Consider the following 15,266-nt stretch of genomic DNA (forward strand, 5'->3'; position numbering starts at 1 on the left):
AAAACAAAGTGGAGTCACCAAACACTTCATTAAACATATTCAAGTACTCAGTAACTGATTTTTGAAGTTTAACCAGAAACTTAATCTCAATTTGCTGCTCAATCTTTGCTGACTCAATGGACTTTAAACAACATATTTGACCAGACTACTGGATTCAGCAATGTTATTTTGATATCCATGGCTTATCAGTACCTGAGGAGAAACTCAGTGCCCTGTTTACCCACTTATCAGTTCGCCTGGCGAGCTGACAATTGTCTTGTTTTCAAATAGCTGCACCTCGTATACTCCTCAGAGTTAAACAGAATGTTTCCTTCAAAAACTATGTCGTCCACCACTTATTATGGCTGCTAAGGCATAGTGAGTACCACCACTGAGCTATGTGCTTCGGCTACCTTGGGTAACCTTGCGTTGAGCAAAAGAGTAGATACTGCACCTAGAGAAGCTGTTTTAATATTGTTTTGTCTCTTCAGATACAGATAGGGAGCAGTTTCAGTTGCCACTGTGTTACAGCATACTCAGTTGAAGATTGAAAGGCTTACTCTCTTTTCGAGTACCATCCCAGCCAGTGTGGGAGATTAGGGCTAACACAATCTGATAAACTACAACTTTTCTATCTTTTCATGGATACATCCGGATAATCTGTCCGTGATCCTAGTGCCTCACGCTTCTTTACGTGACTGACAAGAGCACATCTCAAAATGCTAACAAGAATTTCATGAGCTCTGTCCCATCTGAAACTTTCTCAACCTAACGACTTGAAGGAGTAACAGCCACGCCTAACGGATGGCAGACGAATTTCAACTTTGAGGAATTTCTCTACTGACTGAGAAATTTGGCATTTTGGACTTCCACAAGTACATAGGTGCACTTCACTTTGTCAAAATGAGTTGACACAACTCCAACACATGTAGGTTATGCTGCCAGGGGAGGATGACCTCCTGCCTCCTAGTGCTCAAGCGATCGATCCTTTTGCTCAATAGAAAGGGTTTTCTCTATACTCTGAGTTGAGAAATACTCTTCAGAGCTAACAAAAATGGTTGCTTTTAAAAAATATACCGCCCGCGTCTTATTATGGCTGGTAAGGCATAATGGACAGCACCACTGTGAGCCTAGTGAAGCTGTTTCGACACTTTTGTCTCTTCAGACATAGATAGACAGCAAATTTCAGCTGACACTGTGTTACAACGTACTCACTCGAAGACTAAGAGCCTTACTCTCTCTTTTTGAATATCATCCCAGCAAGTGTAGGAGACTAAACTTTAATACTATACTCATATTAATTGTGTTATTCAATTTGTGTCATCAAAATGGGCTGTTAACAATAAAACTTATATCCATGGGTGTTTTTTCAGTATTTTATTTTTATTACACAATCAATTTGGAATAAGACTAGCAATCCTCGAAGATGCAAAGTAGAAGTACGCCACACCATGTGTTGTGTAACAGGATTTGCTGAGGTTGTGTTTGTAGACAGTCAATCATATGGAAAAAAATTTTACGTTCTCCCAGCAGGCAGAAGAGAAATTGTGTCAGTATACTGAGTGATAAGCTTCAATGATGCTAAGTCAAATCCCGTGGTAGGACATGCACCATCATAGAACTAATTCTTATCTATGAAGAAAAGAAGTTTAATGCAGAATTTAAAATATACAAATTAAATCTTTCTGGAGATATCTTGCAACATTATACACTCAATTGTTGTTCATTAAGTTATAACTTGGGTTTCTTAGCAGTGTTTATATAATAAACATTTACACACCAAATGATGATATTGTATATTTTGGGGTAGTTAGGATATGTTACTATGTCACAAGTTAAAAATCTCATATGATTGTACTCAGTTTGTTTACACATTTATTTATTCTACGAATTTTTCATTGCCATCCATAAGACCTATAAAATATAATGATCCACTTATAAAATATAACTGAATTTACAAATTACGTCGTTAGTAAATGGGATTGAGTTAGGTATGGAGATTTATTCTAATGACCATCTTAGGAACTCTTGGAGGCAATGTTGCAAGTCCATATCAGATCATTCAATGGACACATTATACCTATTGGAGGCCTTCTAATGCTTCTAGCTTCTAAGGCGGTCATAATATGTACAAATAGGATATAAAGATGAATACTTCTCATAATAATCTCCACTGACCTCCACTATAAGGGAGAACAATTCTCTATTCAGTTGCATGATAGAGCCACATCTCTGAAAGAGTTCACACTTTGGAGTCTAATCTAATGACAGGGAATCTCCTACCAACTATCGTAACCAACTTTTTCATCCACTTAAGGGTATTTAATTACGTATCCAATGATGAGTGGTGTAGAGAGATGGAATGAGGTGCAAGTATAAACATTATTCCTGACTTTAGCTTATTTAGATTTTCGACCGTCTCATGATCTACATAATTTAATAATTTAACTAAAAAGAATTAAATTTAGGGAGAAAAGGAGGATAAATCAGCAAGAGAAACCACAAACTCTATGAACCTAATAAATTAATATAAAAAGGGTCTGAATTTATGATTTTACCCATGACCGACTGGATTTGTGCTAATGAGTACTATCTTGCCTCTAGGGTAATGTTTGATGTTGGAGTTAATAAACTTGGAAAACATTTTTTTATATTAAAATGTGTGAAGAATTAAGAGGTTTTGTTAATAGTTTAACAATCTTAAGTGCCCACAATCAAACATTCTAAGAACATAAAGCTTATATAGATTTGTATATAACACTGAAGGGTTTGTTTCTATCACAACCACAGACTGTTATTCTAATTATTCATATAAAACAGACAGTAAAACAATCTAAAACAGAATTTCTCTGTATGAAATGCCTATACAAAGTTATAAAAGAGGAATATCATGTAGAGTGGATTTATTCCAAAATGTATACCAATACATCAGCAATTTGTGTCCACTAAATATTTTCTCAGTCATCTATATTTTAGATGACTATGAGAAAATCTATGTTTTCTCCATTGAATTGGGAGAGGTTTGGATAATATTTTTTCAGTGATTCCTTTGTAGGCATGCTTCAATTCTACTAGTTGCAAATAGCTTTCAAACTTTCTTTACAGTCTTATGTACTCAGTACAGAGATCCAGCAGTCGTTTTAGTACAATTTTTCAGACTTTGTATATATAACAACATTGAGTTAAGTGGTCAGTTCTTGAGCTTTAACTTGTATTGCTTTCCTCTCAAATTCTGAGATTTTCTTTTGCTATATTTGTGAATATGAATTAAAGCAGTTAGGTAGCCACTTTTTTACCGCAATATTAACTTGTGTGGTATAATGCGTAGTTTGAGTTCTGTTGTCCTTTTCTCTTTGTGTCAAGCACTATTTACCAATTCCCTCACATTCTTTGATGGATACGTGTTGTCTGTGCACATGCACCCGTTGGTGTTTTGTAGCCTTTCTCCTTTATATTTCCTCTTCTTTATCAGTCTAACCGCCTGTCAGTGCAGATAAACATTGATACTTTAGATCACCCTTATTAGCCTAAGTGGTTCCTTGTCTACTAAGTGTTTTGGATTGTACTTTCTATTGGACCTTTTATTCTTTAGTGCTCAAGGTAACTTCAACTTAAACTTCTCTTATATTTAATTGCCTCAATTACAACAAATGCCTTTAACTCTAAACACTTTTCCATGAGTGCAATTGATGATAGACAAATCAAATAAGGTACACAAAACAAATCAAAATAATGTATGATAGACGAATATTCACATATGAAAATAGTGAAATTATACCATCACAGAAAATAGTGATGGTATAATTGCAATTTCTGACTTTCTTAATGATAAGTACAAGTTTCAACCTGACATAAATAATGAAACCAAGTGTCTCTAAACCTTCTGTAATTATAAGTCTTGTATAACTAATTTGAATAAAACTGTTTGAATTGTTTTAATAGTGAAAATAAAATATTAAAATGGTAGTTCTTTTTATAATAGATCTTTAAGATGGATTTTACTTCAATACAGTAAGCTATAAATATGGATTATAATGCACTGTAAAAGAATGTGAAACTCATTGATTAATCAGATATTCTACTGATATGTAAGTTAACTTTAAATTACTAAAGCCAGAATAAAAATGATTTAAATCAGTTTCAAACAAATTAAATTTTCTATAAGGAATAAAAAATCAGTTGATATTGTTTAAAACTTGAGTGCTACAATTAAATAACAAACAGCCTTATTCAAACATTTTGTTTCAATTTTAAAGAGATGTTTTAATAATTCCACACATTTATTTTCAAACAAAATTAAAAAAGTACTGCAGTAAAAGAACTGAGAAATTCCTTGAACTTACTGGAAATTTGCTAGAATGGGTATGCAGGTTGGAATGGGGTGGCTCTGCCCCTGCAGTGCCAGGTAGTGTAGGCTCACTGTAGAGAGGGTAAGGGGGCATCCTATAGGGTGGAGGTGAGTGGCAGGCGGGGGCAGCAGTCAGGGGCTTGGGAGGCGGCACCGGCTTATATGGCCCGTAGCCTTCCACCTCAGCTGTAACATCAGACAAACATTGTTACTATAGGCAAAAAACGAGAAAATTGGGGCTAACTAAAAAGAATTAAATTTAATTTAGGGAGAAAAGGAGGATAAATCAGCAAGAGAAACCACAATCCAACCTGTGAAGAAAAAATAATGATTTCAAGTTACAAAACTGAAAAAAGCACACATCTGAGATTCGATGCAATCCTCTCAAAATCAGATAAACCCTGATGTTAGTTGATCAAGCTTTGATCTAATTTTCCAAGATACAATGAAAACAATCAAATTTCCTAAGTTGATAAGGTTTGAGGCGGGAATGTTCCACAATTTTTATCAAATTTTGATCGTAAAAAAAATTAAATTATATTCTCAAAATGTTAATGGGTAATGGTACTCAATTAACTAATTTAAAAATGTGATGAGACTAAAGAAATTAATAATATACAGTAGTTTGAATTTGAGTTAATGTTTAAACTAACAATATCTAAATACATATAGTGACATCCTCTTCCTATCATTCAAGCTGTCTCTTAAGCAATACAATGTGCACTTTAAATTCATATTTCATACTAATTTTAATTTATAATTTACAGTTCCTGATTGTTTACAAATTATTATCTCTTTCCTTATTTTATAATGTCTCCATGAGTACATTTATTAACACATGGCATTTGATCTTTTTTAACAATGTTCCTGTAAAAAATTTTAAAAGCTAAAAGTTGGATAACTTAAAATATGCATTTCACCTAGTTACACAATATTTCCCTCAAATTTTGTGTAAATAACTGCAACAGCCTTTTAGACAGTTTAGTACAATTGTGCAAGATTAACCTTTTAAGTCCTTTATATGTATGGTATACGTTCTAAATATAACAATTTAATTAATATAACAGTATTTGAAAGTAATGTTAAATAGATCTATAAAACAGGTTTGTAAACAAAAACATTTAATGAAGTTGTATGTATATGAAGTTGTTATTCCTTCCTTGGAAAGCTGATAGACTGCTGATGCTGATTTCCTTAAACGAATATCAGATTAAGTAAAAAGGAATACCTCAGATGAAGTAAAGAAAATGACAAACAGTGAGCAATTTTCAAAGTGGGGATAATTAGTTAAAGAAAATTGATCATTGAACTGATGTGGTATAATGTTTAAAATGTAAATTAGCAAGGTACTTCTTTAATTACCCACCCATACATGGTGATAATGATGCAATCTAATAAACAAGTTTTAGAAGCTGACTATAAGGTTGTGAACAAGGACCATTTACGAACAGCTGGTAAGAGTGAATATAAAACAAATGCAGCTGTACTTGTTAATGAGCTCAACTTCCAAAATTGTAGAGAAAACCTAATAAATCTCCTCATTCGAGTCTCCCGTAACCTGTCCTCGGAGATTGTGAAGTGTAAGCATTTAACAGTTTTACAATAAAATACACATTGTATGTAATGTAACTTTAAATGTTAATAATAAATAGCTTCATTGATACTAACTTGGTACTGAATAATGCATCTAAGAATTTCAATATATAATACTCCTTATACATTATAACATATGGAGTATCATAGCTTATACAGAATAAGTAAGTAGATTTTGTGACAACTGAAATATTATAAATTAATTCTCATTGAATTTACATGTAATCAATCAAAATATCGACAACTGTTTAAGACACAAACAACAATGATTATAACAAAATAGTTTGGAAATGTTATAAGCATTCCAGAAAACTTTTTTCTCTAATTTTATAAATAACACAGTTGTGGGGTTTTTATGTTTGAACAGCCGCCATAATGAAATGACATACCGGTAGTGTATCATGCTGTACAACGAACTTAGTCGAGATGTCTATATATTCAATTTGTATCATTCAAGCTTGTTCAGGTATTTTTGGGACAGTTATCATTTCCACAAACTGAGTTATACAGCATAAATATATAAACAAACTTTTGAAGAAATGAGGTGGTTTTGGGTTCTGGAAATAATGTTTGGTTAATTAAGGAAAATTGCAGTATACAGATTTTGTAATAAAGTACAAGTATAAAGATACGAGTGATGCATCGTATTTCTGATACACTAAATCCTTGGTCTAATACCCTACTAAAAATTCGATGAAATTCACATGACAAGCAAGCGCATCCAAACCCTTAATTACTCGTAATATGACGTGGCCTAAGTATAGTAGAATAAGTTTCCTTAAACAAGTAAAAATATAAAAAAACTGTTTACTCTTAAAAAATGTTTACTCGTCAATCTGCCTTGAGCTCTTTTAATGCAAATCAAGCTGTACCTGGTTACTTCGGCTTCATTTGTGTAACGTCGCCAAAAGTGATCTAATCGTGTTATATCTGAGTTTTTAATACTTAGATGACGTCATGAAAGCCAAGTAGCCTTATATAGCATCTGATGATGATCACACTGTAACTGAAACCGGTTATTATTTGTAATAAAACAGCTGAAGGCAGATTGGTGAGTAACTCCTTTTTTCTGTAAGGGGCTTTTGCTATAAGCAATGGTGACGAATATGGGGAATAACGAGGTTCAGTTCGCAGTACCTTCAAAGAGCATAGATTTAATAAAAGGGTGATTATTTAGCCAGTTCTACTCCAGTGACAACAATACAACATTCAGGGGCACCGTTATGGCATATTTAATGATTACATATTAGCAATAACGTTTATAAAGAAACTTATTAATAGCATGACAACATTATCTATCGCAAAACACCAAATGGTAATAATTGAAATTTGTCTTGGCAATGAACAACATTCTGTTCTTTAGACATTAGTATACCTTACATTATGAAAGATGAGATTATTGTTTGTGTTCATAATAGCCTATAATATCCTACTGCACATGCGTATACTCCCTTTCCGTATATCAAAATTATCTCCTCCCAGCTCCCAGACGTCATAATTGACATATAAGATTTTATTTTGCCTATTTAATCAGTAGACGATCATAAGGCACATAAAGTAGTAAACATAAACAATATAATTGGCCGAAATAAAACTACAAAATATAAAACTAGAGCAGCCCGTACGCACTCACACAGGCTGATGGCTCAAAACGAAATCTTTTTCATCGTTTCGACATCAGAGACACATAGACTACAAAATCAAGTGTACTAGGTGAAGAGGTGTTCGAGTTGTCTCATTAGGTGCCCGATTGAGTGCACTATGACATTTTAGACACGATCCCAAAACACGGTGGAACATCCGACTTTTCTACAACATAACGCAGCTATCGCGGAAAGGGTTGTTTAAATCGACGAAACGATGGAAACAGTTAGTTGTAAGCTTCTTTAGACGTACATGACTCCAGACTCCAGATACCAGGAGTCGAGTCTGTGACAGCGTCAGATTTCAGCCGCTGCACTAAGCGGAATGTGAAGCAAAACTCAACATTCACATTGACTTAACCCTTCCTTCCTTAGCTAACTTCGATGGTATTTTAGGCAGTGTTACCGTATCACTGCTGATCGCCGGCGGTTTTCACCATGACGTCATGACATGTTATATCCACATACTGTCTGCTTGATTTACATATTGCCTGTAAAACAGATTAATGAAATCAAATGTACTATATTTGTGTACGGTATCTGCTCATCATATTTCTTTATCGCAACAGATGTTGAGATTTTTCGTACTCGTAAATCTAGGAAAAGCGTTTGATACGGGGAGTAAAGGGATAGGGATTTAGGCGTACTAGCCGCCACACCATCGACCTACTTTCGTGCCCGTGACAATAGCGAAAATACGTCCTACAACCAAGTTTACTATTTCTACAACTGAATGTTCTCTATGCGTGCTATCTGTGCGGATCACGGCCAGAAAGGGGAGAAGGACCAGTAGTTAAGACAAGCGGCCACTCTACACCATTTTCAACAAGAACGGCTCGCAACCGTCTCCCCTATTTAACCGCCATAGCTAATTTGTTCTTTCTGAAGTATCGCGTGCTGAGAAATAGCTTGAAACGTATTAAAGTATTCATAGTAACATTAATAGTAGAAGTAGCCTATGTGACACGGACGGTACGGCAGCCGCAAGAATTCCACATAAAAAAACTGTGCCCTGTAGTCCACTTGTACCAATCGATTATTTCCTTACATGAATGGCAAGAACGTTTTGAGTGCCGCCAACGGTCTAAACAAGTAAATGTTTTCATTCACCATGACAGAAATAATTCAATTTTTCCTTTGTCATACTACGGAAGAAAATGTATCTCGCTTTGTCATATCTCTAAAGTCATGTGGTTCGGACAGAGCTCTTCCAAACATCTAACAAACTTTGACTTTCTGCGCGAGTTTCTTAGTTCAACCTTTATGTGAAAGGAAGCAGTCGGTCCAGATAATCCTATTTGAATGGTATTGAATGTCTAGACACAGGTTAACCAATCCCAGCTGAGTTCTCAACGGCTTCTTTCAGAGTTTCGTCCTGAGTACAGATCTTTTCCTTCTTTTTATTAGTGGAAAAGATTAGTTGGACCGCTATGAGCCAAGTGTGACAGAGGCATGTTAAAGAATTGTTGACATTGCGATGCCACAACAGTGTCGAAGACTTCGACCAATGTCAGAGTTAAAGGCCACCTGTCTTAGAAATAATCCTAACCTAATACTTACAAATGGAATATCTGCAAGAACCTATAGTACAGAATAATCTGTTTTGTACATTAAAAATATTGAGCTATTTAATATGGTGGCTATGAACCCAAAAGCCTGTCGGTTTCTGGATTCAGACACAGGAGCAGAGGACACTCTTTAGGCAATAAGATGATACAACCGGTTTCCAGGTGAAACAGTTTTTAATCACAGTTCTTTATAATAACGTTTCTAAAGACAGGACAATATTAAGATTTTTTTTATCGTTCTACTAGAAATTGTAGGCATTTAAAGTAATGACTGGAGGCATCTTAAAGTAGTAAATCAGGTGCACAGAAAAAAACAGCTGAAGTTGAGGATTTTAATTTTTTACAGTATGCATATGGATAATGCAATGACTAAAGAAAATGTAAATGAAGGAAACCGTATCTCCACTTCTTCCAGAATGACGTTAATTCCGTAAGACTACGCATGCGGGCACTAGTACTTCTGTATCAGCCATTAAAATTTTCTGATTCAAAGGTCCAAAAACATCGACACATCAATCCGCCCGCAATGTCTGTGAATTCCAAGTGTCGCCAATGCGGGTGGTCGTTATACTTCGCTCGCAACCGAAGTCCTCACGTCCTGTAATCAGGTTATTGATTGTCCTTAAGGAGAGGAGGACGAAAACGACTGACCAAGGCATCACTCTTGTCGCATTGAAAAATGTTGCTAACCAAGATTACTTTATTAATTTAACTTATTATTTCCTAGAAAATTGAGGTTCTTCAAATATGTATTTTATAGAGTAAAAAATGGTAAGTACTTATCTGAAATTAATTATCATTAAAGGTACCTAACCCACAGATTTAAAAGCACGTCATCTCTAAGTAAGATCGTATAAAATTCCAAATCAGCAAATGACGTTTATGTTCATGACTTTTATGTTGCATCAGTTAGTTTGCATTTGTATTTTTAATTCTTCATTCTAGATACATATACGAAGAGGATAATCCTAGTATTTACGTATATTTGTTGCAAACACGATTATTATTGTTTTTAATGTTAAGTAATCGGTGGAAGAGTTTTCATTTAAAATTTCTTTTCTATGTGTAAACATTAAACTTCTCAGTTTGGAAGTTTAGGATTCACTACATCCTTGTAAGACGAAGGCTGGATTGGAGCAGGTGCTTCGTAATAAGTTTCTAGTCCATGTCGATTTCCATTGTACGCTAATTACAAAACTGTGTCTTTCACCAGCGTGGGAACTTGTGTGGGAAATGGCACACGGCTCCATTGAAGACTTTTCCACTCACCACATTTCAAACTTCTAACCCACACTCACACAGCACATAAATTGACAGTGATGTCGGAACAACGGCCTCTTCGGTATGAACCAGGAACTGCAGTTATTCCACTCATCATACTTCAAACTTCTAACCCACACTCACACAGCACATACATTGACGGTGATGTCGGAACAACGGCCTCTTCGGTATGAACCAGGAACTGCAGTTATTCCACTCATCATACTTCCATTTCTTTCCAATAGTCACATAACACATATATTGACAGTGATATGGAAAAAGGGCCAAGATATTGGACGGTTATCTTAAAATTACTGTAAATGTAATGATCAAATGAAAAGGTGCTTATTATGTTGACAGCTCTTCAACTGCATTAATATTCAAGAATGGTAATTTACGAGTTGAAACCTATTATAAAACCTTTGACAGTAAAGGAGAAATCGGTTTCGGCAGGAATATACAAAGTATAACAAATACTCGGTTGTTATTTAATTACATTAGGTTAAAACACGATAGTTATAATTTCTTAAAAATGATTGAACCTAATGATAAAATATTCATAAACGCTTGAATAAAAATGCATTCAATTCATTTTCATTGCGTAATGGAACTCATTCGAAATTATAGCTAACCCAAATTAGACAAATTTTATTCTATCGTTAAAAGTTTCATTGCCCTTTTCCGCAAGGAGTGTGCGATTAAATCAAATGTATTTTTATCTTTACCGGTAGTGAATTCCCCAATTACAATATTCAATGAATCAGGTAATCGATAGTTAAAACAAAGCTCAAAAGTCAGAAACGGAAATACGATTGTCCAATCCGTATTGAGACAAGCGTCGTAAACGGAGAAATGGTTACTTAACAACTGTAATTATTGGTTAACGTCCGATGTTGGGGCCATTGTCAATGCCTTGTGTTTTATGAGACGACAAAAACAGTTTTTGCGGGGTTTAATTGATTCTTGCAAGACTTTTCTGTTCGTGGACACAATTTAAAAAAAGAGACTATACGACTGTATTCAATAGGATTGTGTGAGTGTAAGTGTGTTTGTATGCACAGTCAGTAAGTACGTGTAGATGGCGCGAGATGTCGATTATATTACACCTAGTGGACCCACTTGGTTGGTACGTACCTACAGCTACATCGTGTGAGTGTGAGTGTGTTTATGCACAGTCAGTAAGTACATGTAGATGGTACGAGATGTCGATTATATTACACCTAGTGTCTCCACTTGGTTGGTACGTACCTACAGCTACATCGTGTGAGTGTGTGTGTTTATGCACCAGTCAGTAAGTACATGTAGATGGTACGAGATGTCGATTATATTACACCTAGTGTCTCCACTTGGTTGGTACGTACCTACAGCTACATCGTGTGAGTGTGTGTGTTTATGCACAGTCAGTAAGTACATGTAGATCAAATCAAAAATCAAATCAAATCAAATCAAATCTTTTTTATTGCGAAGACAATATTTACATTGTATGGCAAACGTCATGGGGTTTTTTAAAATTTCTAACATTCATACAACAATACACACTCACACATACAATTTTGCAGTTACGCCTCTTTCATCCATCGCCAATGCTACCCACTTAGTACAGCGGAGTCAGTCAGTCTTCTAATTGGGCGGTCTCCCAGTCGAATGCCAAAAAAACTCACCTGCATTATAGAATGCTTGTGACACCAATAGGCGTTTAAGGCGAGTCTTTAACGCCTTAGGCGTTGGGGCATCTTTAATTGAATTGGGCAGTCTGTTGAGGAAATGAACACCCGCCTGCGAGGGCAGGCGCTCATAAACCACCGTTCTGTGTCTCCCAGTTCGGTAGTTAGCACTCACCCACGTGTCTCATACATGTGTATGTCTCGGCCTCTGGTTAAGGCACATTTACTCACACAAAAAAATGTTGTTTCCAAAATGTAGAGGCACGGCAGAGTCAACAGCTGCAATTTCTTGAAAGCTTCCCTGCACGACTCTCTAAATTTGATTTTGGCGATTATTCGAATTGCTTTTTTTTTGAAGTCTGAATAACTCTTTGAAACTGTGTGTTTGCGCAAGCTCCCCAAAGGACACACCGTAAGACAGATGGGGGTAAATCAGTCCATAATACGCCGTAATCAGTACCTGACTCGGGCAGTATTTGGCTAAAGATCTCAGAACAAAAATTCCAGAGCAGACTTTGGCGCAAACATAGTCAATATGCTCATTCCAAGTCAGCCCTCGACCAAGGTGCATTCCTAGGAACTTTGAAGAGCTGACTTCTTCCAGTGTGGAGTCCATCTAACAAAATGGCAGGCCCACACTGGTTGCCTGCGGTGCGCAAGGCAAAATTCAAAACGTTGGTTTTTGAAGAGTTTGTTTGTAAGATTGAGGCTGTGAAAGTATTGGACACAGTTGTTGATATCAACATAAGCCTGTTGTTCCAACACTTCACTTGATGTTGCATTGAAAAAGAGAGTCGTATCAATCGGCAAACTGCACTAATTTTCCATGCAGAAGCGATGATTTAAGATCATTGACGTAAAGCAGGAAAAGCACAGGACTGAGGATGGATCCCTGTGGGACTCCATAACTCAGTTCTATTTGTTTGGACGACTTGCTAGATATCTGAACAACTTGGGATCTGTGAGTTAAAAAACGAACAAAGCCATTTAAGAGGCACGCCTCGAATACCGTGGGACTCAAGTTTGTCAAGCAGCGTACCGTGGTCAACGCAGTCGAATGCTTTGGACAGGTCTAAGAGACACACTCATTTAGTGGTTACGACATTCAATCCCCTCTACAATCATATCGACAAGACTCACGACTGCGTCTGTTGTCGATTTGCCCTTCCTGAATCCAAATTGTTCACTTGAGAGCTGATTGCATTTGTCCCAAAAACCGAAGCATTCTTATAAGAAAAAGCTTTTCAAAAATTTTGCTCAGCACTGGCAAAATTGAGACAGGCCCGGTAGTTAGTGATTGAAGTTGGGTCGTCCTTCTTGAAAATTGGAACAACTTTAGCAATTTTCAGGAGAGAGGGAACACTCCTGTTTGGAATGAATAGTTTACCAATTGAGTTAAAGGTCTCACAAAATGCTTGCAGCATTTTTTTATGAGCCACGGGGACATTAGATTGAGGTCATTTGATTTTTTTTGGCTGGGAGCTGCTGAATAATTCGGTGAAGCTCATCCTCAACGACAGGAGCCAACGCCATTGACGATGTGGGGCTCTGTCTTCGCGAGGGGCCGTACTTGGGGTTCAGATGGCCGAGGACCCTGCCCACCAGCAACGGATGCGAAAAATCCATTGAACTATTGGCAATCTCTGTTTCGTCCTCCACAAGCCTATCACCAATTTTTAATTTTAATTTCTTTGTGAGCTTTTTGTTTTATTGTTAATGATGCCCCAAATTGTTTTTGAAACGTTTTTTTGGAAGAGAGAATGGATTTTGAGACATCATATGCTTTTGCGGCTTGAATCACTTTCCTGTATATTTTTTTATAATTTTTGAAAAAAATTTTGAATTGTTCGCTTGAAGTATTTTTATAAACTTCGGAGAAGAATTTTAGTTTCTCTCTAGAAACTAAAATACCCGTTGTGATCCAGTTGTTTTTTTTTTATTTGTGTGCAAACGTTGATCGTTTTTGTAGGGCAGCAGATGTTAATGTGGAAATTTAGAGTGTCGTTAAACAATTTAAATTGCTGCTCTACAGGTTGAAATGAATTATAGAAAATCCCATCTTTCGTTAGAATGGGAAATGTTTGAGGTGAGCAATGTTTTCTGGCCTTATGTCTCTTACTGTATTTGTTTATAATTTTGGGCTCCCTTTTTGAATTGTACCCACAAATGATGGCTTCTTGGCCATAGTGGTCTGAAATAGCTGTATTCACCACAGACACTGCGACACCTGGGTGGTTGGTTATGATGTTGTCGATAGCCGATTTTGTTGTAGCCGTCACTCTCGTCGGAGTTTTGACTAGCAACTCCAGGTCAAATGACCTAAGTAAATCGACTAATCGAATTGTGGAATGGTGAGTATTATCCAAGGCGTCTATGTTGAGATCCCCCATCACGACAAATTCTTGACGTTGTTTAGTCAGGCATGTCAATAATTTTTCGAATTTAGAAAAAAAAGATGTCTTCATTACCACTGGGAGACCTATAAATTCCGATCACGAGTAATTTTGATTGTGTCGTTTGAAGTCGTTTGTCGAAATGTCGATTATATTACACCTAGTGTCTCCACTTTGGTTGGTACGTACCTACAGTTACACCGTGTTATAGTGTGAGTGTGTTTATGCACAGTCAGTAAGTACATGTAGATGGTACGAGATGTCGATTATATTACACCTAGTGTCTCCACTTGGTTTTGGTACGTACCTACAGTTACACACCGTGTGAGTGTGTGTGTTTATGCACAGTCAGTAAGTACATGTAGATGGTACGAGATGTCGATTATATTACACCTAGTGTCTCCACTTGGTTGGTACGTACCTACAGTTACACCGTGTAGTGTGAGTGTGTTTATGCACAGTCAGTAAGTACATGTAGATGGTACGAGATGTCGATTATATTACTGCTAGTGTCTCTCTACTTGGTTGGTACGTACCTACATCTTCATCGTGTGAGTGCGAATGTGAGTGTGATTGTCTGTGTATGTGTGTGTGTAAATATTAAGGTTGATCAATTTTTGAAAAATTAGTAATTTTCAGAATAACTACACACAAACCTACCTGTGGTGACGAACTGGTTAGAGTTCTTAGCTGTCTTGTTGTGTCTCTTGACCTGGCGCACTGTGGTTGCCATGGTTACCCACATCCTAATCAACGCCCTCCACAATCTCTGTCACACCACTGACCGAACAAAACATGAAGGTGGAAGAAAATATCAA

General features: G+C 36.4%; 1 protein-coding gene across 1 annotated transcript in view; it reads right to left on the minus strand.

The window, feature by feature from the left end:
* Window positions 1-15,266, minus strand: part of LOC124357346 — a 108,869-nt gene that overhangs the window by 31,257 nt on the left and 62,346 nt on the right. Inside the window, 1 exon segment of the mRNA XM_046809058.1 lies at window positions 4,323-4,513. Coding sequence (XP_046665014.1) covers window positions 4,323-4,513 — 191 coding nt within the window.

Source organism: Homalodisca vitripennis, chromosome 3 (assembly GCF_021130785.1).
Source record: "Homalodisca vitripennis isolate AUS2020 chromosome 3, UT_GWSS_2.1, whole genome shotgun sequence".
NCBI lineage: Eukaryota > Metazoa > Arthropoda > Insecta > Hemiptera > Cicadellidae > Homalodisca > Homalodisca vitripennis.